This window comes from Natator depressus, chromosome 1 (genome assembly GCF_965152275.1).
Source record: "Natator depressus isolate rNatDep1 chromosome 1, rNatDep2.hap1, whole genome shotgun sequence".
In the NCBI taxonomy this organism is placed as follows: domain Eukaryota; kingdom Metazoa; phylum Chordata; order Testudines; family Cheloniidae; genus Natator; species Natator depressus.
The window spans coordinates 12,111,491-12,134,307 of record NC_134234.1 but is presented as its reverse complement, the minus strand read 5'-3'; the positions used below and the strand labels follow the sequence as shown (position 1 = coordinate 12,134,307).

At 41.1% G+C, this 22,817-nt stretch overlaps 1 protein-coding gene across 2 annotated transcripts in view; it reads left to right on the top strand.

Annotated features, from left to right (window-relative positions):
• Window positions 1-22,817, top strand: part of PPME1 (protein phosphatase methylesterase 1) — a 46,509-nt gene that overhangs the window by 13,291 nt on the left and 10,401 nt on the right. The window contains exons 2-9 of one of the 2 annotated variants that reach the window (XM_074954765.1): window positions 7,180-7,274; window positions 10,803-10,894; window positions 14,790-14,847; window positions 15,497-15,548; window positions 20,219-20,373; window positions 21,107-21,197; window positions 21,658-21,723; window positions 22,515-22,647. In XM_074954765.1, the coding sequence (XP_074810866.1) occupies window positions 7,180-7,274; window positions 10,803-10,894; window positions 14,790-14,847; window positions 15,497-15,548; window positions 20,219-20,373; window positions 21,107-21,197; window positions 21,658-21,723; window positions 22,515-22,647 (742 nt within the window). Of the gene's footprint in view, window positions 1-7,179; window positions 7,275-10,802; window positions 10,895-14,789; window positions 14,848-15,496; window positions 15,549-20,218; window positions 20,374-21,106; window positions 21,198-21,657; window positions 21,724-22,514; window positions 22,651-22,817 lie in introns of both variants that reach the window. The other variant, XM_074954756.1, reaches the window with a different exon arrangement.

Here is a 22,817-nt window from a genome sequence, read left to right as displayed (position 1 = left end):
GCTACAGCTCACTTCATCTTCTGATTGCTGCCTGCAGCAGGTTTGGGGTCGGGAAGGAAGTATTGCTATCCCTTCCTCCTGACCTTGGTTTCTTTGATCCTCTTTTCCTCATGAAAAGCTCCAGTTCTCCCTGCTCATAGTTCAGAACATAAGAGCAGCCATATCGGGTCAGACCAAAGGTCCATCTAGCCCAGTATCCTGTCTTCCAACAGTGGCCAATGCCAGGTGCTTCAGAGGAAATGAACAGAACAGGGTAATCATCAAGTGATCCATCCCTTGTCGCCCATTCTCAGCTTCTGGCGAAGAGGCTAGGGACACCACCATCAGTTTTCCCAAGCAGACACTGAAAATTGGGCTGTTTCAGTGTTATTTGTAGGTTGTAAATAGCAGGCATGAAACTGACTAGAGTTTTTTGTAAATTGCAACCTGGCCCTGCTTGAGAAAGCTCACAGTAGCTGGACAGAGGGTGGTGCTTTTTGTCTGCAGATTCCAGGAGATGGGATTGCATCAGGTCACTCCAGAAGGGTTTTCTTTGCTACCATAATTGTTAGAGATGTCTCTTTTTAAAATTTTATTAAATCCCACAGTTATAAATATTATTTAAAAGGACTGATGGCAGCAGTCACACACAGGATTCTCTATTGACCAAAAATATCCAATCCAGCCAAAGAAAGTGCACAGTAGAAAATGCTATAGAGACAGGGCAAAAAAAAAACAACCAACCATTTTTAGCTAACATTTATCAAAAACCATTTAGGAGTTCTTGGCATGTAAAAAACCCCCACAAATATAAAGTCAACTTCATAAAATTGTCTTACTAGTCAAGAATCAATGATTTATCTGGAATATGTATTTGTAGATATAAGGCCAAAAGGGACTATTCTGATCATCTAGTCTGATCTGCAGTATAACGCACACCAGAGGACTTCTGTGAATTAATTTGAACGAAAGCAGATCTTTTAGAAAAAACATTCAGTCCTGATGTTAAAAATTTCCCGTCATGGAGAATCCACCACAACCTTTGGTAAATTATTCCAGTGGTTAATTATCTGAACTGTTAAACATTTGTGCCTTAATGCTAGACCAGTGGTTCCCAAACTTTAGCAACCTGTGAACCCCTTTCACTAAAATGTCAAGTCTTGCAAACCCCCTCCTAAAAATAAATATTTCCGGGGATGTTTCTCCTTTACCTGAGTATAAATTATAAAAGCAGTGATCTTGGAAATATAAAATTTGTTTTTATGACATGCTTATTAGATACTATTTATTACTAATTTGATCATTACAGTATTTTTATTACATTATGAAAACAGCAACACTCTTCCAAGATCTCACATTCGTAGCTTGTATCACTTTGAATAAGCCTGTTATAAGACAAGGCTCTTATGTTTCATCAAGGAGTATCAGATGTGAAACAGCATATAGGTATTTAAGAAGCCAGCTCCAAGAGTTCCTCCTGCACAAGCATTCAGGTCTTGAACAGTCCAGGCAAACAATGCACGTTACAACAAAGCTTAAACTTGTTCTTCGTAACAATTTTAAAAACAAAACTAGCTGCCTATTTAATTTTAAAAGCAGCAAAAAATATCCACCTCCCTTTCCATTTCTTATGAGGAGTCTTGAAGTTTAAATCTTCCCAATATAATAGATATGCTTGCTTTGATCTGCGTAGCTCTTGGAAGTCCAGGGGCTCTGGGCTGCTGGCCCCGTGCTGCCTGGGGACCTTAGGGACAGCTCTGTCCACCGTTAGGGAATTTTTCCCTGAGAACCCCCTGTAACATTTCACAAACCCCCAGGTTTCTAGTCTGAATTCATCTAGCTTCCACTCGTTGAATCTTCTTATGCCATTGTCTGCTAGATTGACGAGCCGAACCCTCTATTATCAAATTGATGTTGTGTAGATACTTATAGACTATCACCCCTTAACCATCTCTTTGATATCAGATCTTGTCAAGCTAACTTATTTTCCATAAACCCATGTTGATTGACATTCATTATACTATCCTCCTGTAATTCTTTATTAAGAGTTCCATAATGGCTGTTCCATTATTTTGCCCTGGATTGATGGCTGGCTGGCAGACTTATAATTACCCACCTCACCTTGTTTATCCTTTTGAAATATTGGCATAACATTACCTTTCTTCCAGTCTTCTGGAACGTCCCCAGTGTTCCAAGACTTACAGAAAATCAGCATTAATGGTCCAGAGAGCTCCGTGGCCATTTCTTTTAAAACTCTTGAATGCAAGTTATCCAGACTTCCTGGTTTAAAAAACACTTTTATTGAACGCTTCTGTCTTTTTTGCGTTATTGACAATGGCGTAATTTCCATCTAGTAACAGACCAGTATCATTGTTAGGATTCCTTTTGTTCCTAATATACTTTAAAAAAAACTCTTATTCTCTTTAATCTTGGTGACCATAGATTTCTCCTTGTGTCCTTTTTTGCTTTCCTTATCAGTTTTCTACAGTTCCTAGCTTTTGATTTATACTCCTTACTATGAACTTCCAATTCCTTCTGTTTGTTAGCCAGGCTCCTATTATTGGTGTATAAGCAAGTAAATAATTAATTTTCTTCACATCCTTTTGTATCTTGATTGTTTTTGTTCACATCATAATGATTTTGTGCTAAATGAATGCTCATTTGTTCCCTCTTTTCACCCTCTCTTGTTCTTGGTTTAAAGCTCTGACTGGTCTAGCCCTCTAGAAGATTGGTTCCCCTTCCACTGAGATGGAAGCCAGACAAACTGTACAGAAAGTAGACCAGTGTTCCACAAAATCCAAACCACCTTATGCCACTTACCTAGGCAGCAATTCACTTCCAAAATCTTCTGCCTTCTGTTATCTTCACTTGTGGGACAAGAAGGGTTTCTGTGACTATCACTTAGCCATTCTTCTCCTTCAGAGTTCCCTGAAGTCATCTATAATCTGTCAAGTATCCCATAAAGCAATGTCATTAGTGCTGATATGCACTGAGACCAGTGGGTCCTTGTCTGCTTATTGCTTTTGCAGAATTTTCTTTCAAAGCACCAGGGAACTTTTAGCACATAGCAGCAGGGTACACCTAGACTGAGTTAGCACTCCTACATGCTATGAACTGTAGATTTGCACCCTACCTTGCCATGCACTAACTCATCATTTAGACATGCCGTTGGTATAGAGTCCCCAAAAAGGATAGTCTTTCTTCCTTGGATGAATGGAGATCTTTATGGGTTCACCTGACTTTTTTACAGGTTGGGCTGAGCAGTCATCCACAGATGTGTGGTGTGCGCCTCTCTGCTTCATTCAGCCAGCTGGATCCTCAACATCAGCATTCAAATCTTGTTTTTCACATTCAGAAAATGAGAGGAAGCTGAGATAACAGGATTTCACATTATCGTAAAAATAGGTGTGTGATTGTATCCTCTCTTAATTGACGCTTGACAGCGAATAATACTGAAGCCTGGAAATCCAGAGAAATACATCTAGAAATAGAATGGAAAATAGATTTTATTTTTACAAAACCTCAAGCTGCCTCTCCAGGTCTTTTTCATTTAAAAAACAAAACAAAAAGTTAAAATTCTGTAGAAATGTCCCACATTCAACAGGGAAGATTTCCTTCTAAATGTGGGAAGTGGATGTTTCAAGCCCTGTTGTTAATGTTCTCTGCTGATTACCCTTCCCAGAATAGAAGCAGGGGAAAAAAGACAGTTAAAAATGGTTGTCTGGTACTCATCCTCTCTGCTGCTTTTGTCTTTGCAAAAGCAAAGCCTTGTTGGTCCTGTTGAATGAGTTTAACACAGAGAGAGATTTTTGTCCTATGCATCATCAACAGAATTGTCAGCAAAGTTTCCTTTCTAGGTTCTCTTATTCTTAGTGGTGATGTAAGGGTGAGAGAGACCGAGAAAGGCCTTGAGCTCAGCTGAATTTCTAGTTTCGTGGTTGAGTTTTCTGTTATGGCAGTTGGGGGGGGGGGGGGGGAATCCTCTTCAGATTTGTAAACTGGGCATTACTGTGCTGTGTAACGTTCCCGCAGTGTCTCTTTTACAGCTTCATACTCAGAATAGGCTGCATTTTGTGTAGCAGCTCGGCACCTCAGAGTGTATTGTTACCAATTTCAGGTCACAAAGTGTAGTTCTTACTCAGTGCAATTGCTAGTTCTTGCTGCTTGCTATTCCTAGTGATATACCTGTCAATAAGCAGGGCTGGAGGCTAGATCCTTGTTATAAGGGGGGGAAGTAAGTCTGCTTGCTCTAATATTGTGTTATTCCCTCTAGGGAATAAAGGACAATATTCACATTTTGAAAAAGTACAGTACTGCAAAAGAGCAAGCTTTGCTTTATTGCCTGTGTTCAGGCTCCAGTCTCTGGGGCTGTTCAGTGCTGGGTAGGAAGTCACCAACTGGCCACATAAAGTTGCACCAACTGAGAGCCATGATTGAGTGGGCAGCAAAAGGGACTGTGCATGGTGGACAGGAACGAAAATGCATACATTAGAAGGGAGCTGTAGTGCCTCCCAACACCTTTGCCTCTGGAGTGCTATGTGCTGAATGCTCCAGAGAGATGGCGGCATTTCGTATTTAATGTTTTGGTGTGAATATAATGCTGAATAGCCCAAGTGATCAAGTCTTTTCTAGCGACAAAGAGGATTCCACAGAGGCATCAGTAGTACACACTGCCTTGCTGACATGCCTTATCTCCCTCACCAGAGAGAAAACCACCAAAGGAGTCAGTTACTTACATACAAAGTTGACTGGCACTTTAATAATATGTAAGGTCTCTTTGGACCTGATGGAACAGACGATTTCCTGTATACATTATCTGAATCTGTTCAATCCAGCCATTGATGTCTGGGCTTCTGTTCTTAGTCCACTATTAGAGAACAGCTTTCTAAGCCAATAGTGTTAGCATGAAAAGAGACCCTTTCTTGTTCCCTGTACCGATGACCGCTCCCTTATGAATCTCTCAGGTATACGTAGTGCCGGTTACGCAGTACAATGCTCTTTCATGGAGTACTTTCACAGTGATTGCAGATATCTAATTGTGAAACCATCTGTTTTCTGGGCTATATTTCTCCCATGTGTGCTATTAAATACCTAGGAATATTCAGCCAACTGGATCACTCAATTGGCCATTCAATTTTTTGGTGAAGCTAGAACTGTGTTTCTCAAGCAGTGGGTCTTGACCTCCAGGGGATTCACAAAAGGTAATCCAGGGGCTTGCAAGACATTTAAAACTCTATTAAAATCTAAAACAAAAACTTGCTTCGACATTCCCTTGCCCTTCAATGTCAAGTATTCTTTCAGCCTCTCAAAACACACACTAATTATATCGGCTTAGCATTGATACTCTTCCGTATATTTTTTTTATTCTTTTATGTGAGTCATGAAGATTTTTTTTTTACTTCGAATAATCTGAAAAGGTTGAGGAACACTTTTAGAGTAATATCCTTCCTAATGGTATGTTGTATTATGGAATGTTCTATTTGTCAACCAGGGGAAACCAATTATTTGAAAAATAAAGTTTTGGTATTTTCCATTAGTACAGAGTGCCCCTGTAATATCTCTTTGCCTAAACAATCTAGGCAAGATGTTGACAGCTTGATTTTTATCTCACTATTAGTTTCATCTATGCTACTCCTGTGATAACACTCCAATAACAGGCAAAGAAGCAGTTGGGAGAGTACTTACTAACACACTGATCAAATTCTCACAGTCCAAAAGCTCAGCAGGACAATATATAAGTGGAAACATAGACTCTGAATTTGCTGGTTCTTGTGGAGTTAATCATATTTTACTTCAGTATAACTTTTGGTAATGCTGCAGTACATACAGCATTTAGATATTTGACCTGTGTACGTACATGTTTGTTTTATGTGATTATAATAGATTCCAGAGAACTTTTTTTTATTAAAACTCTCTCTTGTGTCATAGGCCGCGACTTTCCCTCTTTTTCTTGTAAGCGCTCGGCCCTCCTCCCCTGAGCGCACCACGTTCCCTCTCCTTCGTGGCCCCCCCCCCCCGAACATGCTAATGCTGCCAAGCGGCGGGGTAAGAGGAGCTTGGCTGCCAGTAGATGCAGTGCACCCACAAATTTTTCACTGTGGGTGCTCCAGCCCCGGAGCACCCACGGAGTCAGCGCCTATGTCTTGTGTAAACTTCCAGCCTGGGATTTAGCTGTTCTATTCCCATTAATGTTAATAGGCATTAAATAGGTAAATCCCCATATACCTCACTATATTTAACTTTTCATTCCATAGTTTCTGCACTATCTTGTCAGCCACAGTGAAATTTGCATCCTCTTTCTAGATTATCTTCATTGGTACTAACTACACTGTATAACAAGAGGAGACTGTTGTTGGCACAATTCTGATCTCATCACAAACGCTGATTTATCAGATGTAGAATATTTTTATTTAGATCAGGGGTTCTCAAGCTGGGGGTCGGGACCCTTCAGGGGTTGAGAGGTTATTACATGGGGGGGTCACGAGCTGTCAGCCACCAACCTAACCCTGCTTTGCATCCAGCATTTATAATGGTGTTAAATATATTAAAAAGTGTTTTTAATTTATAGGGGGGGTTGCACTCAGAGGCTTGTTATTTGAAAGGGGTCACCAATACAAAAGTTTGAGAACCCCTGATTTAGATGCCATGCTAGATTAAAGACCACCCTTGCTAAGTGGCTGACTCTTTACTGTTCAAGCCAAAAGCATCAAGACGGTTTTTGTAGATGGCCAAATTCCATTTTTAATTATGGTCCTTGGGCTGAAGCATAAAATTAGGACTGTATGCCACTCTCGATCAACAGTGGAACTCCTGATGTTAGTGGAACTTTGCACAAAGATCAAGGATAGACTCTGACCTGTCTGTAGTAACCTTTTCATTATCCTAAGAAGTCTTGTTCAGTATCACTTAGTGGGAAAGCATTCTCACCTTCACAGCTTCCCCTATTTCTGTCCTTTGTTTCTCTCTGATTTGCCACAAAGAAACCTAATGGGAGGTAAATGGGATTGGCTAATGACTATAAAACTGTTAATACTGTATGAGGGAACTACGGCAAAGTATCCTTCATTTTCTATCCTGACCCTCTGTCTAGTGTTGCTGTGACATGTATATTGTTAAAACATGCTGTTTCATCAGCTTATGGCAATTTCTAAGTGAAGCATTATAAAATACTTATACTCTTGCAAAAATTTTGTTTTGCAGTCCTGGAAGGAAACGAGACTTTTCCCCAGTCCCTTGGAGCCAGTACTTTGAATCTATGGAAGATGTTGTGGTTGAAAACGAAAATGGCAAGGATATATCCTTTTATTTTGTTCCCAGACTGAATTCTTCCTGATCTCAAGTGACTGGTGGGATTGTGTATCTTGGAGGTTATCAGGGATTCTTTTACATTTTTTTTTTTAACTGTTCCCTCTATTACCCATCTTTTCCTTTGTGCTAATCAATGCTACTGCCCCAGGCAACATCTGTGTGCCAACAATTAGGTTGCAGAGGGAAAATATCTAGAAAAGTTGGCTTCTTGGTATTGCTTTCTCACCTCAGTTAATGTTTGGTCATTCAAAACAGTGTCCGTGGGACCTAGGTAATAGTGTATTAATGCTCTAGCCTTTCTCCTCTGAAGATGTGAGATCAAATTCTAATACACGCGCACACAATGAGTTGACTGTCGGGTTAGTTCAAGTTCCTGGGATGGCCACTCTTCTAGTGCGGGTTTGTCAACATCGCATAAGAACCTTGCAGTTTTTAGTACAATCATCATTCTGTTGAGTCCAGGCCATGACAAGGATAACACGATTAGGTGCAGGTCAGGATTGAGGTGCATTGGCACAGCTGTGTGGGAGAGGTTACAGTATGTATGTGTACTGGGATGAGAGCGAGCCAGGCATCTGGAGACACTGTTTCACTAGCACCAAATTCACCAGGGGAAAACCTCTCTTCTGTAAAAGACGCTTAACTCCTCTTACGCTTCACTATGTTCATCCAGCCTGTGGATGAGTGATGCCCTTTAGCAATGTACTACTGGCTGCATGCTAATTGGGAATGGGGGAGGAACTCACTTTCCATAGAGAGAGGAGATCCGTAGCTAGGTTGAGAGCTTCTCTGGTGCTGCCTCATCCTTCTCCTGGAACGAAGACACCTTTAAATTCTGCCCAGGATTCTGAAAAACCTTGCCAGTAGAGACTGCCTGAGAGATGCTCTGAAACAGTACATTTCCTGAGTGCCTTCTCTTACTCTGCCCACTCTGGTTGTCCATTGGGAGCCAAGTGATGAATCTGTCCAACTGCCAAGGAAATCCCTTGAACCATTCAGTTTCAGGAGCAAGGGGAACAAAAAGAAGGCTAATGCACAGGAATAAGGAGCTCTGAGTTCTTTACCTGGCTCTGCCACAGATGCTCTGAATGACCTTAGCCAAGCTATTTCTCTCTCTACCTCAGGTTCCCCATTTATAAAATGGGAACAACACCTGCCGGTCAGGGCTCTTGTGAACCTTACTTATTGTTCATAAAGTGCTTTGAGATCCTTGAATAAGACGTGCTGGAGACCTGCAAAGTAGCATTTCTATAGGTTAAACTTTGTACAAATTAGTATAACTTAAACAGGTCTCAGCTGCGAAGTGAGACAGGAAAAGTAAATCCTTTCCAGGCTGATAGGAAGTCAAATTACAATCCAAAGCCAAGAGCCATTATTTCTGTAGGTCCGGAAGTGTGTGTGGTGCATGAGATGATTAAAAGAAAAGGAATACTTGTGGCACCTTAGAGACTAACCAATTTATTTGAGCATAAGCTTTCGTGAGCTACAGCTCACTTCATCGGGTGCATAAAAGTGGAAAATGCAGTGAGGATGTTTTTTATACACACAGACCGTGAAAAAATGGGTGTTTATCACTTCAAAAGGTTTTCTTTCCCCCCACCCCACTCTCCTGCTGGTAATAGCTTATCTAAAGTGATCACTCTCCTTACAATGTGTATGATAATCAAGGTGGGCCATTTCCAGCACAAATCCAGGGTGATTAAGGAATATTACTCAGGTTGCTTCCATAGTGACTTTACTTACTTCACTTGTCACTACTGTCCATTGTTTTCTCTTGAATCGTGTTCTGCATAGATTAGGTAGCTCTCCCAGGTTTCAGAGTTCCTACTGACTTATTTGTATTACAGTAGCACCTACAGCCTCTAACCAAAATTGGAGCCCTGTTACGCTAGGCAGTGCACAAAAACATAGTAAACGCAGTCCCTGGCCTGCAGGTGGCGTTCTAAATAGATGAGACATTCAAAGGGTAGAAGGGAAAAGAGCAGAGGTGAAATGTAGAGCTGGCTGGAAATTTTTTGACAGAATATGCCAATTCATTGAAATTGAAACATTCCAGTGGTAATCTCCCCAGCTCCTCAGCAGCTGGGAGTCTGGGAGCCTCTCAAACTGGAGCTCTCACAGTTGTCAGGCTCCCTGCCATGCAGCCAGGTGCCAGGGCTGTCGGATTCTAGCTCCCTGCTCTCTGGCAGGTCCCTGGGAGTCAGGTGCCGCTGGCTGCTCCATTTCATTTTTTATTTCTACTTTTTGTTCCAATCCGCCCCCCCCCCCCCAAAAAAAAAAAAAAAAAACTTTTTCAAAGTGTCAGGATTTCTCTTGAAACAGAAATTTTGTATTTTAGCCAGCTCTGGTGAAGTGACTTGTCCAATCAATCTGGGGCAGAGCTGGGTATTAGAGCCCAGAGCTCCTGACTCCCAGTCCAGTGTCCTATCCCTGGCGCACACTACCTCGAGATCGGTGGGTTTTAACCTTTTTTTCTCCATTTGCGGACCCCTACACAATTTTGAATGGAGGTGTGGATCCCTTTGGAAATCTTAGACGTAGTCTGTGGGACCCCCTGGGATCCGCAGACCACAGGTTGAAAACCACTGCTCTCGTGATTGCTGCTTTTTTAGCTGGCTTTCCAGCATATGCAGATATGCTGTAGGGAGACATCAGCTACCTTAACAAAGACACTATACTAACTCATGGATTCACAAGGGTAATTTTATTGCCCAGAGTGACATGTATAGGTTTGTCTGTTTCCTCTGACAAGTGATGGAAGAGTGTAGTAGACAGAATGCCAGTTTGTGGTCCCCAACAATATCCTGAGCATTCCAAGCTTTTAACTTCATTTTTTCCTGTTGATTTGCTTTCTTTGATACACGTTACGTACAGTTACTATTTTCATGGAGAAGAGGGGGTGTGATGAGGAGGTAAGGAATATAATAGAGTATGGGATGATGGGGAGGTAGGCACTGAAGGTAGGTGGATAGCATGGGCTAAACTTTGCCCCTACTTGTAGCTTGATCTATAGATTATGTATTAATATGATTACTTAAGAATTCCTAGTTATCACTCTGAGATGTGACAGGTTCTTGTCCCAAGATCAGGCCCAGTATTAAAATTACTGTTCAGTTGTGAACCCTGATGTGCACAGTTGCAACACTCGCACTGTAGGAACCCTTCTGTATTTACAGTAGTTTATTAATACATTTAGCAAACATTCTAACCCAGCCAGGTAGATGACGATAACACAGAATGTACATCTGAACATCCATATACTCACACCATCCCTTGTTGAACAACCTGAAATGTTAGCAATTATCTTCCTCATCACCATCACCTTCCTCCTCCTCATCAGTGGCCATCATTCTGTACAAACCTATTGAAGTTGAACCAAGGGCAGAATTGGGGCTTTCTTATGTCCGTGAGTAATAATAAAGTGGTGGCAACCTTGTATGTGCTGTTAACGGTCTAACTCAGTAGTTTGTTTCAGGTAATTTTATTAAGAAACATTGTCCTTAACTGTTCATACACTTTTCGAATTTATAAAAGTGGATCAGAGGGCCCTGTCTTACTTCTGTTGCATGGCGGAGGCCATTCTGCTCTTTCCTGGGCTGTGTTCAATGTAAGTAAGTTGATATATACAAATGTTGCGTCTTCCATCCATGAATGACATGAAAATATGAAGTCCTGCTAAGCATGGGATAGATCATTCAGAAAGGTCCTTTTAATCTGCCTGTCCAACTCATGCATTTGGACTCTTTATCACAAGCAATAAATATATTTTATGAACAAAACGCATCAAAGGCCGAGCATCTGCCAACAATTAGGATCTGGAGCTTCATCAAAGCAACAGCAGTCTCCGTGCCTCTGACCTGTTTTAATCTGAGATGCCAGGATCTTGCTCGTCACAATTAAACCAACCTTTTTTCCCCAGATTGACTTCCCACAGATAACCGGAAGATGATATTGACAACCTTTAATGGAGAGGAATAAGTTTTAAGCTATCTGACTTTTTACCTTGAGAGTACTGGTGTGTCATTGATGACGCCACATTATGACCAGGTTGAATGGTAATTCAGAAAGCCTCAATGCTTGAGAAACACTGAAACCCAACCTGATGTTGTGTCAATGGGAGCAAGTTTCATGGCTTAACTCTTTCCCTTCCAACAAATTTTTTATATATATAAAGCCTACAGGCTATAAACCCAACCAATAGCAGCATGTGTGGCTGTACTTGGGACCCTGACCTTTAACCCAGCAACTCTAGTTGTAGACCTTGGGTCCGGTAGGTGGGTCTCTCTCCATCTCTTGATCTAGTCTGTCTAAGGTTTTTCTAGGGCAACTTTTAGTGAAGTATCTGTGAACTTTATAAAAACCTTAAACAGATCAGATAGAATCATAGAATATCAGGGTTGGAAGGGACCTCAGGAGGTCATCTGGTCCAACCCCCTGCTCAAAGCAGGACCAATCCCCAATCAAATCATCCCAGCCAAGGCTTTGTCAAGCCTGACCTTAAAAACTTCCAAGGAAGGAGATTCTACCACCTCCCTAGGCAACGCATTCCAGTGTTTCACCACCCTCCTAGTGAAAAAGTTTTTCCTAATATCCAACCTAAACCTCCCCCACTGCAACTTGAGACCATTACTCCTTGTCCTGTCCTCTTCTACCACTGAGAACAGTCTAGAACCATCCTCTTTGGAACCACCTCTCAGGTAGTTGAAAGCAGCTATCAAATCCCCCCTCATTCTTCTCTTCTGCAGACTAAACAATCCCAGTTCCCTCAGCCTCTCCTCATAAGTCATGTGTTCCAGACCCCTAATCATTTTTGTTGCCCTTCGCTGGACTCTCTCCAATTTATCCACATCCTTCTTGTAGTGTGGGGCCCAAAACTGGACACAGTACTCCAGATGAGGCCTCACCAATGTCGAATAGAGGGGAACGATCACGTCCCTCGATCTGCTCGCTATGCCCCTACTTATACATCCCAAAATGCCATTGGCCTTCTTGGCAACAAGGGCACACTGCTGACTCATATCCAGCTTCTCGTCCACTGTAACCCAGATACATGCCAGTCACATGCAGTTTTCACCGTGATATTGGTCCTCGTGCAGTTAGGCCGGTACAAAGTGACACTCTAGACACTATGAATAAAGGTCCACACAACTAATGGGAATGAACAGCTTGCAAGCATTTCGGAGTCCCAAGATGATCGCCACTGAATAAAACAGAGGTTGTACGCCTCGCCATGAATCATGTTATAGTCATCAGCTAAGAGGTGGGGTGTTAAAATTCTGAGATATGTGGGGTATTGGGTCAAGGTGCCTCACAATGATTTGACAGGCTAGGTTAGTTCTTTTGCATGTATAGGCTGAGTTGACCCACATCTTGTCAACTGAAGTTTGACCTCCAATGTGGGGCAAGTGTTTTTCAAATCAGCACTTTCTCATTGAATTCTATAAAAACAACGATGAGTCCGGTGGCACCTTAAAGACTAACAGATTTATTTGGGCATAAGCTTTCGTGGATTAAAAAACCCCACTTCTTCAGGTGCATGGAGTGAAATCCATGCATCTGAAGAAGTGGGGGTTTTTTACCCACAAAAGCTTATGCCCAAATAAATTTGTTAGTCTCCTAGGTGCCACAAGTACTCCTTTTTTTTTTTTTTTTGCGAATACAGACTAACACGGCTGCTACTCTGAAACCTTCCATCCTTTCTAAAATTCTACTTCTGATCGGTTTAAATACTACTATCTGTTACACCATGATGCACAGCAAATCTGGAGTTACCCCACTAAATTCAGTAGAAGAAACTCCAGAGTTATACCATTGTAACTTCTAGTATGACAATTATCTATGCAGTTTCTGGACTTGGCAGTTAAATAGTGTATAGCATGCATGTCATTTGACTTTGCCCCAGACTCACAAAAACTGTACCTGGAGAAAACTACAAAGACAGTTAGTCCATTCCATTCTGCTGTCAGTATCCACTTGTTCCCTGTGTGTATTTTTTTTTTAATGAAAGTTTGCTCATATGTTAACTGTTTAGGATGATGGGCGGGGGGGGGGATTTAAAAATAATTGTATGGGTAAAGACTAAATAAAATTACTACAAGCAGAATCTACCTATCTTTCTCTCTCTGCTCATTGGTCTAACAACTTATTGGTAAATGTAATGGTCATGGATGTATTTGTTCTTGTCTCACCAAAGCAGTTCTGTTCTGGTAAGTCAAGGTCATGAGAGAACTTCCCTTACTATCACATCATTCAGATTACTCTCTTACAATGTGATTTTTAGCAGATGACCTCACAAACTGCTCGTTAAATTAATGCTTCGTTTTTTACCATTGGCAAACCGGCGTTCCAAGTTGATTTTTAAATGGTCTAAAATCGTTTCTGGCTGTAGTTGTTCTCTAGATTGTGGCTGCCACAATTATTTTAGAATTGGGAAAAGGAAACCCATTGGAAAAAGTAATTGGAAAGACACCGTTTTAATGGCCAATATCTCGTGACATGCTGGGTCAGAAATGAATGTTCTACATCAATGACAGAAAGGGATTCTCATATCTGAATGGTATAAAGCATTCATTTCTAGCCCTACTGGTTATGAGATACTGTCTTTAGTCCCTTGGTCCAGCAGTGTATTTTCCCTGGACTTGAATATAGTAAGTTCCGAAACATCGGGTCAGTGTAACTGTCAGTCTGTGCCTATCAAGTAGATGGTGCTCTCTTGCTCTTCCTTCTGTTAAAAGCCTTTTAACAGATTTCACCACTACCACTGGGACACGATTTCAGCGATTGATTTCACAACACACAATCCTATTTTTGAAGCCTTTTATTCAGCACAGAATGCCACTTAATCACCATGGTGCGTGAAATAACTTATGTAAATTTAGATGGCAGGAACAAATAATGAGACGTGATCTTATTGCAGCCTGGTGTTACTTTAAAAAGCATCATGATTTGTTAGTAACCCAGAGGAGGACAAGAACACTCCGTTTGGTATATTTCAGTGTTACTGTAAAATTCCATTCTTTGAGAGCGAATCGAGTCTGTGCTGTAAAGCAGCTGCTATATCTTCTTGCCTACTGTGGAGGCAGTGCTAATTTTGGAACATGTGGGGGCTTGGAAGGGAACGTATCACTTCCATGTGTATAATGGTATTGCTGCACTTCAGTTTTCAGAGGTGTTGTAGAGATTTCTCATTTGTCTGAGATATGGAATGTAGTGGGGGGAATATCCTTGGTAATCAATTGACTGATGGTGAAAAGGGTGGTGCTTTTTTTATTTACTAATTTAAAGATCACTTATACTAAAGATTCTTGCTTCAACTTTGATTTCATGGCTACTCTGTGCCCCATGTCCAATCTTGCTTCAGCACGGTCACTGACAATTGAGTTTCTTTTTGACACACCATCTTGGCTTTTGCTTCTTTGCATTGATTCATTTAAAATTGTGATCCCCTTTCTTAAATGAGGTGTGGCAGTTTTCAAACTGTATATCTTTGTCCCCTCTTGCAGTCTGCAATCATTAACAGGATTCAGTGTAGGACTGTGGCTTTAGATCTCAGAAGTCATGGTAAGTAATTAGACTTACAATCAAATTCATGTTCCAGTATATTTCAATTTACTAGTTATATTTTACATTTGTGTTTAAATTAGATTTAACTGAATTACGCCATCAAAAAACTGAGTTTATAGACTACCTATGAAATAATCAAAGCATTGCTACATTATAACTATGGTAGGGATGAAAAGAATGTGGCCCATGTAATTCCACAATAAAGCTAGTGTTTGCTGTTATATAGAAGTAGAGATTCCACATGCCTGCATATGATGCTCCACCTTGATTCCCCATACATACTGGGATCAATAGTCCTGGTGAGCCCAACGACCATGTAAAAGATGACTGTGTAGGTAGTCCACTTCGTAGGAACCTAGGGATGATCCGCAGTCTTAAATTGCCAATATATGACCTTTATTTGGGCATAGTTTCCCACCTCTGAACTACAACGTAATAAAGTGCCAAGCATTTTTATGAATCTTTGTAGTTTTAATTATCCAAGATGATGCAAAAACAGTTGTGATTACTGAGTAAATATATACAGAAAAATTATTATCTGGGCTCATAGTTACTCCTATTTAAATCCTGAGGATTCTGAAGATTTTTAATCTGCTTTAATAGTGTCTTTTTTTTGAATTGATGTGTCCTGTTTTTTGCTTCGCAGGTGAAACAAAAGTTAGGAATCCTGAAGATCTGTCCGCAGAAACTATGTCAAAGTATGGAAGTTTACAATCTCTTTAGCCATTTCAGACTTTCCCAAATCCTTATCTTCTCAATTCTTTGTTCTTTCATTCTTATCAACTTTTTACCCACCTTCAGTTTTCCTTCTATGAAGACATCATACACGCCAGTCATGTAAGGGGGCACTAGAACTTAAGCTGAGTTCCACTTTTCAGTGTAGTTGAAGTTGGTGTATCTTAGGTCGACTTACCTGGCTGTGAAGATGGCGGCGAGTCGACCGCTGCCGCTCCCCCGTCAACTCCGCTTCCGCCTCTTGCGAGCTGGAGTTCCGGAGTCGACGGGGAGTGTGTTTGGGGATCGATTATCGTGTCTCGTCTAGACGCGATTGATCGATCACTATCTGGCGGGTACTGAAGACCTGCCCTTAGTTCATCATAACTTTCCTTCCTGTTTGGAAAGTTTGAGCAACATCAGGTTAGGCGCAAGTTGAAATCATAACTCCAACAGTCGATGCTAGATATTTCAGACCTGACTTGTTCTGTAGATCTCAGTGAAAGGTAAATCTGGTGAGGAAATTCCCCTTTGTGATTTAAAAGTTATGAACATTTAAAGTTGGTAATGCTGTGGACCCACATCAGAATTTTTCTCCCCTTTTTAGTCTTTTTTTTTTTTAAAGAACTCCCTCAGTTAAAAGCCATCTGCAATTAAGCTTTTAAAAAAATTCTCCAACTCTTTCCATAAAAAAATTAATGTAACATCAAAGCTAACCGTTGAATTTGAGTTTTTACTGCAGTGTTCACTCAGCCACTTTTGTTTACATGTAGTGTGGTATTCTTTACATTTTTCTCTGTTAAATGCAAATTTTGATGGAGAGCTATTTGTTACTGTACTATCATGTTCTGCACTGTGAGAGATTTAACACTGCAGGAATGCACTGATCTTCTGGAATGTCATGGTTTTGGGGGGGGGGGAATAATTTAATTTTTCATCCTAAATGTGGCATTTACACTATTTCTTAGTATTTGATGTTTGTAAATACAGCAGTGAGCGTGATTTCTCCACTTGCACAGTAGCTCCCACACCAATCTTACTCCCCTGTGACTGTCTCAATCCCCAGCTCCACCTTCTCCACTGCACTTCAGCCTGTGCTTCCAACTCCCATGATTGTCTGTTCTAAGCCCTAGCCCCCAGCCTTGACCTTCCCGTGGACTCATTTCGTTGCTTTTAAATGCCTCTGAGAAAAGAACAGCAAGCATATAGACTTCCTTCATTCCACCCTTGCTTCTCCTGATCTTCTGTTTTGCCTCCAACCCTGTATTCTCAACTTTCCTCTCTGCCCAATAGCTTACCAATTTTGTCAGGAAGAGACAGTTATTCATATTCTCCTTTATTCATTGTTCCTGGAAGAGGTCACAATACACACCATTAGGGTCAGATGGAAAGCTGGTGTAAATGGGTGTAGTTCCACTGAAGCCACACTGATTTACACCAGCTCAGGGTCTGGTTCTTGTATTACTCTACTCACTGTAGTATCTGGGTGTACCGTGCATGGCTTAAATACAGGGAAAACCCCTTTCCTTCCATTTTTATTTCAGCCTGTATTTCAAATAACGCTTCTTATCCATCCTGATGTGGGTCAGCTTTCTTTCCCTTGAAAGATTCCTTTTCCATACCTATCCTTCACCCTTGGGTGAAGGTGAAGTGTGACTCATGCCCAGTTTGGAACCACTACATCGAGAAAACATGTCCTGCACAGAATGAGACTTTCAGGCATGGTGAGAGCTGCTTAATCAAATTGCGGTGACCTGCTTCTTAATGCAAACCCTTCTTTTGTGACAAGCTGTGAGAGAAGCAATTACCTTCCACTAGAAATACTATATAATGCCCACATTTAGTGCAGAGAGATTCTCCTGAAGGTTACAGTCCTTCATACTAACAGACCTGCTTGGTTTGTTCCAGGGAGGCCATCTGTGAAATAGATTTTGACTTACTGTGTACCTTATTGCTGTTTCTCACATCCTGTCAGCTCCTGATGTGCGTGTTGGTGTCCTGAGGAGCTGCCATATGCAATTATCGTTTTTCACATCTCGAGCAGCTCTAATATGGGACCAAACAAATAGGCAGCCTTTCATTTTAAACCTTCCTACCCTCCTAATGATAGATTTGAAAGCTATTTCCAATTTGTCTTTAAACTGGAGTTTTAAACTGTCACTAACTTTTCAGATTTGTAAATCCTCCTGCATTTTCAAAGGAAATGGTTAAAAAAAAAATCAGATATTTAAGTAATTTTTTTACCTGTTAATACCTTTAAATTATTCTTCATCACTGATGCTATATGTGCTTGCTTTTCTAATCTCTCGGCTTGGACAGAGAAAACAAGCTAGTCAGACTTGCTTTGTGACTGTCATGCACTAGGCACAATGCTCTTTGTGTTCCTAACACATAAGAATGGCCATACTGGGTCGGACCAAAGGTCCATCTAGTCCAGTATCCTGTCTTCCCCCAGGTGCCCCAAAGGAAATGAACAGAACAGATAATTATCATCCCCTGTCACCCATTCCCAATACATATGGTGAATTCATAGATTCATAGATATTTAGGTGAGAAGGGACCATTATGATCATCTAGTCTGACCTCCTGCACAACGCAGGCCACAGAATTTCACCCACCAGTCCTACAAAAAAAACCTCACACCTATATCTGTGCTATTGAAGTCTTCAAATCGTAGTTTAAAGACTTCAAGGAGCAGAGAATCCTCCAGCAAGTGACCCGTGCCCCATGCTACAGAGGAAAGCGAAAAGCCTTCAGGGCCTCTTCCAATCTGCCCTGGAGGAAAATTCCTTCCTGACCCCAAATATGGCGATCAGCTAAACCCTGAGCATATGGGCAAGATTCATCAGCCAGATACTACAGAAAATTCTTTCCTGGGTAACTCGGATCTCACCCCATCTAAAAGCCCATCACAGGCCATTGGGCCTATTTATGAATATTTAATTACCAAAACCATGTTATCCCATCATACCATCTCCTCCATAAACTTATCGAGTTTAATCTTAAAGCCAGATAGATCTTTTGCCCCCACTGCTTCCCTTGGAAGGCTATTCCAAAACTTCACTCCTCTTTGAATTCCTCCAGTTTGAATTCATCCTTCTTAAAGATGGGAGACCAGAACTGCACACAGTATTCCAGGTGAGGTCTCACCAGTGCCTTGTATAACGGTACTAAAACCTCCTTATCCCTACTGGAAATACGTCTCCTGATGCATCCCAAGACCGTATTAGCTTTTTTCACAGCCATATCACATTGGCGGCTCATAGTCATCCTATGATCAACCAATACTCCAAGGTCCTTTTCCTCCTCCGTTACTTCTAATTGATGCGTCCCTAGCTTATAACTAAAATTCTTGTTCTTAATCCCTAAATGCATGACCTTACACTCCTCACTATTAAATTTCATCCTATTACTATTACTCCAGTTTACAAGGTCATCCAGATCCTCCTGTAGGGTATCCCTGTCCTTCTCTAAATTGGCAATACCTCCCAGCTTTGTATCATCCGCAAACTTTATTAGCACACTCCCACTTTTTGTGCCAAGGTCAGTAATAAAAAGATTAAATAAGATTGGTCTCAAAACCGATCCTTGAGGAACTCCACTGGTAACCTCCCTCCAGCCTGACAGGTCACCTTTCAGTAGGACTCGTTGTAGTCTCCCCTTTAACCAATTCCTTATCCACCTTTCAATTTTCCTATTGATCCCCATCTTATCCAATTTAACTAATAATTCCCCATGTGGCATGGTATCAAATGCCTTACTAAAATCTAGGTAAATTAGATCCACTGCGTTTCCTTTGTCTAAAAAATCTGTTACTTTCTCAAAGAAGGAGATCAGGTTGGTTTGGCACGATCTACCTTTTGTAAAACCATGTTGTATTTTGTCCCATTTACCATTGACTTCAATGTCCTTAACTACCTTCTCCTTCAAAATTTTTGTTACAGCCAAGAAAGCCTGTATGCATTTTTTTATTTGTGTCCCTTAAACTACTTACTATACTCTTTCCAAAAGGTGCTCCGATACTGCAGTGACAAGTGTTATAAGAACCTGAATATAACAATATGCTTGGTTCTTTGGCTTCATACTGGTTCATAGTGTCCCTGCCCCAAAGAGCTTATCTTCCAGAGAGAGAGAACGTTTTGCTTCTGTTCTATATGCCCAACCTCTTGCAATCCTGGTGGCTTTTGTTTGTTTAGGTTCTCAATGATTAGGGCTGAGAAAGCAGGAGAATTGATTAGTTCCCTCACCTCACCTGTAGTTTGTTTTGTGCTCCACAGACCTGGGGCAGGGTGGTCTAGTCTCCCACTTTAGACAGCATCTCCTGTTAACAGAAATGGGAATTACATCCTTATCCCTGATTCAGGAAAGCACTTATTTAATGTTAAGCATGTGCTTTGAGGTCTTTCATGAATCCCTGGCCACTGATAAGAGACTAGACTTCCATATGTATTACCATTGGGGCAGATGATCTAACTTAAAAGGCAAATGTGCAAAGAAACTCCGTATTAGGGAAGAGTAGGAAATAAAAGCAGAGGGTTCAGCGTAAGTTTTTCATATTGAATTTTTCAATTCCCCTGCTGGTGTGTTTTTACAAATCTGCTTCAGAAACACATTGGGAAAGAATGCCAACCTTCTGTCTCTCTTCCTTTGCCAGAGATGTTGGAAACGTGGTTGAAGCTATGTACGGGGACCTCCCACCTCCAATCATGCTGATTGGGCACAGTATGGGTGGGGCCATTGCAGTGCACACAGCAGCATCCAATTTGGTACCCAGTTTATTGGGTCTTTGCATGATTGATGTCGTGGAAGGTAAGGTTTTTTTTGTTGTTGTTGTTGTTTTTTGTTTTTTTATCTCCTTGGACAGTATCATCTGTTATGTTCTGTCTTCCTCTCTCCTTCCCTATTAACTTTGTTGGGCCTGGGAGGTCTTTCTCAGTTGTGTTAACCGTATGAAGCTTTCTCTTCTCTTACGCCAGCTATTGTATGGTATAGTTAGCATCACCTTAGCCTTTTGTTTTGGTTTTCCCAGCTGGACTTTTCCATTTGATTTTGTTTATCACGATTGCTGTGCAACACCCATTCTTATAACCAGGACCACGATTGCTGGGGAGTGTCTTACTGAACCATATAGTGTCACCACTGCTCTCTGCCTAAAATATCAGACCTGTTCACCCTCTAATGGCAGCAGTGTACAAAACTATACAAGCCCGGATACTGTTACAGCTAATGGAGGTTTTGCTGATAGATTTATTGTAATGATAGAATACCTGTAAGAGCTGTTAACGTGGATGCGGGAAGCAAAGAATTTAGAGTTGCTGACCTGGAAACCAGTTTTTTGGGAAAACTGTGTGAAAGCTGGTTTGGAGCAGCTGTGTATAGTTCACGACTATAACTCTGTTAATCAACTTATCTTAAATCATGAAATTTGCCTCAGTTCTCTCCCTCACATAGTTCACACTGTCATACACCAAGATCTTTGAGAACTGTTGCAAGGATGTTGTCAGATGTTTGGGTTCATTTAAGTCAAAACGTTTGTTTTTAGGCACAGCCATGGACGCGTTGAACAGCATGCAGAATTTCTTACGGGGTCGTCCCAAAACGTTCAAGTCAATTGAGAATGCAATTGAGTGGAGGTAATGTGCAAGTTTGTATACTCTTCAAAAATCTTCATTGTATTGTTAATTCTGCAATTGATCTTGGAAGAAGGATGGTCTTGTGGTTAAGGCATTGGATTGGCGCACCAGAGGCCTGAGTTCTGTTCCTGACTACCAATGCAATTCCCCCATCTTCAGAGTGGGCATTATACTTCACTGCCAAAGATAGTCATTAATGATTATGAGATGCTCGATCACAGTGATGTGAGAGCCATATAAACATCTCGATAATCATAGCATGCTGGGAACTCCAGTGTTTGTATGCCACATCTCTGTACATACACATCTCTGTATTCGAGATGAGTGCTCGCAGGGTGAACTTGGGAGTGCTCCTATTATTACTGGACCTATTAAATATTGAATGATACTAGATTAACGTATGCAATTGACCCTTGATGTTTGACCATTTTGATTCCCCCTTTCCCTTTTTTTTTTCTAGTGTAAAAAGTGGACAGATAAGAAATCTCGAATCGGCCAGAGTTTCTATGGTTGGCCAAATCAAACAGTAGGTTTTGTTTTCTAAAACCTTCTTAAATGTTTTAAGATCCCAAATCGGTAACAGAGCATAAGTGTACTTTAAAAAAAATCAAATCCATCTTCTAGCAGCTATCTGGTCCTCCTTGAACTTACCTGCCAAGACTGACCACAGAGGGTGAGGAAAGTAGTACTAAACCATTTACAACCATCCACGTTCCTATGGTTAGGAATGTCAGTCAAAATTTCACTAGGGTAGAATGTAATTACCCATCAAGGATACTTTTTTTTTTTACTGTGCAAAAGCCATTGTACATGCAAATGATAGAGTGCAAAACAATGGGTGTGCAATGGCCCATGCAAAGATGTGCTCACACCAGTAGAATAGCTGGATGCCCCTTCAGAAATTTGGCCCCTAAATTCCTCCTGACAATTCAACTGAATATAGTACTTTTCACTTGCTGTCCTCCTGCTGCTGTGCATTGTTAAATAGCTGTCCATTGCACTCCAAAGGTGGTGGAGTTGAGTGGTGATGAAAGTAATCTGTGTATTGCACTGTAATCCTATACAACACATGATGCTTGCCAGCAGCATCAGGTGTTTCTATTGTTTATATTCCAGTATTGTCATAAAAAAACCTAATTTTGCTCATTTGACCTGGACACTTCCTTTCTTTCTCCTTGATGTGGTAGAGCCTCAGATCAGCCAGTCTCTCTGAGAAAGCCAATTCTATCCTTTAGGTGCAGGTGGTCTCTCCTAGAATCGTTAAGATGTTGCTTTTCACAATGGAAAAGGAATCAATTTCCAGTCCTATTTTACCAGGTGTGAAGATGCTGCTAGTCCTGAGGTCCCTAAAGCTATAGTAGAAGGGATTATTGAGGAGGAGGAGGAAGAGGAAGAAGACTATGAAGGAAGAGGATCTGTTAACAAAAGGAAGAAGGAAGATGATACAGAGGTGGGGAGTTTTCACTGTGTTCTGCTGGAACTAATGTCTTCACTAGCCTCTTCCTCTCTAGGGTATCTGGCGATCTATAGGGAGCAAGAAAGCAACCATGCAGCCAGCAAAGGAGATGCTTCCATGGAGCTAGGTGCCTATGGGACATGTAAAAGTTCTCCAAAGAAGGA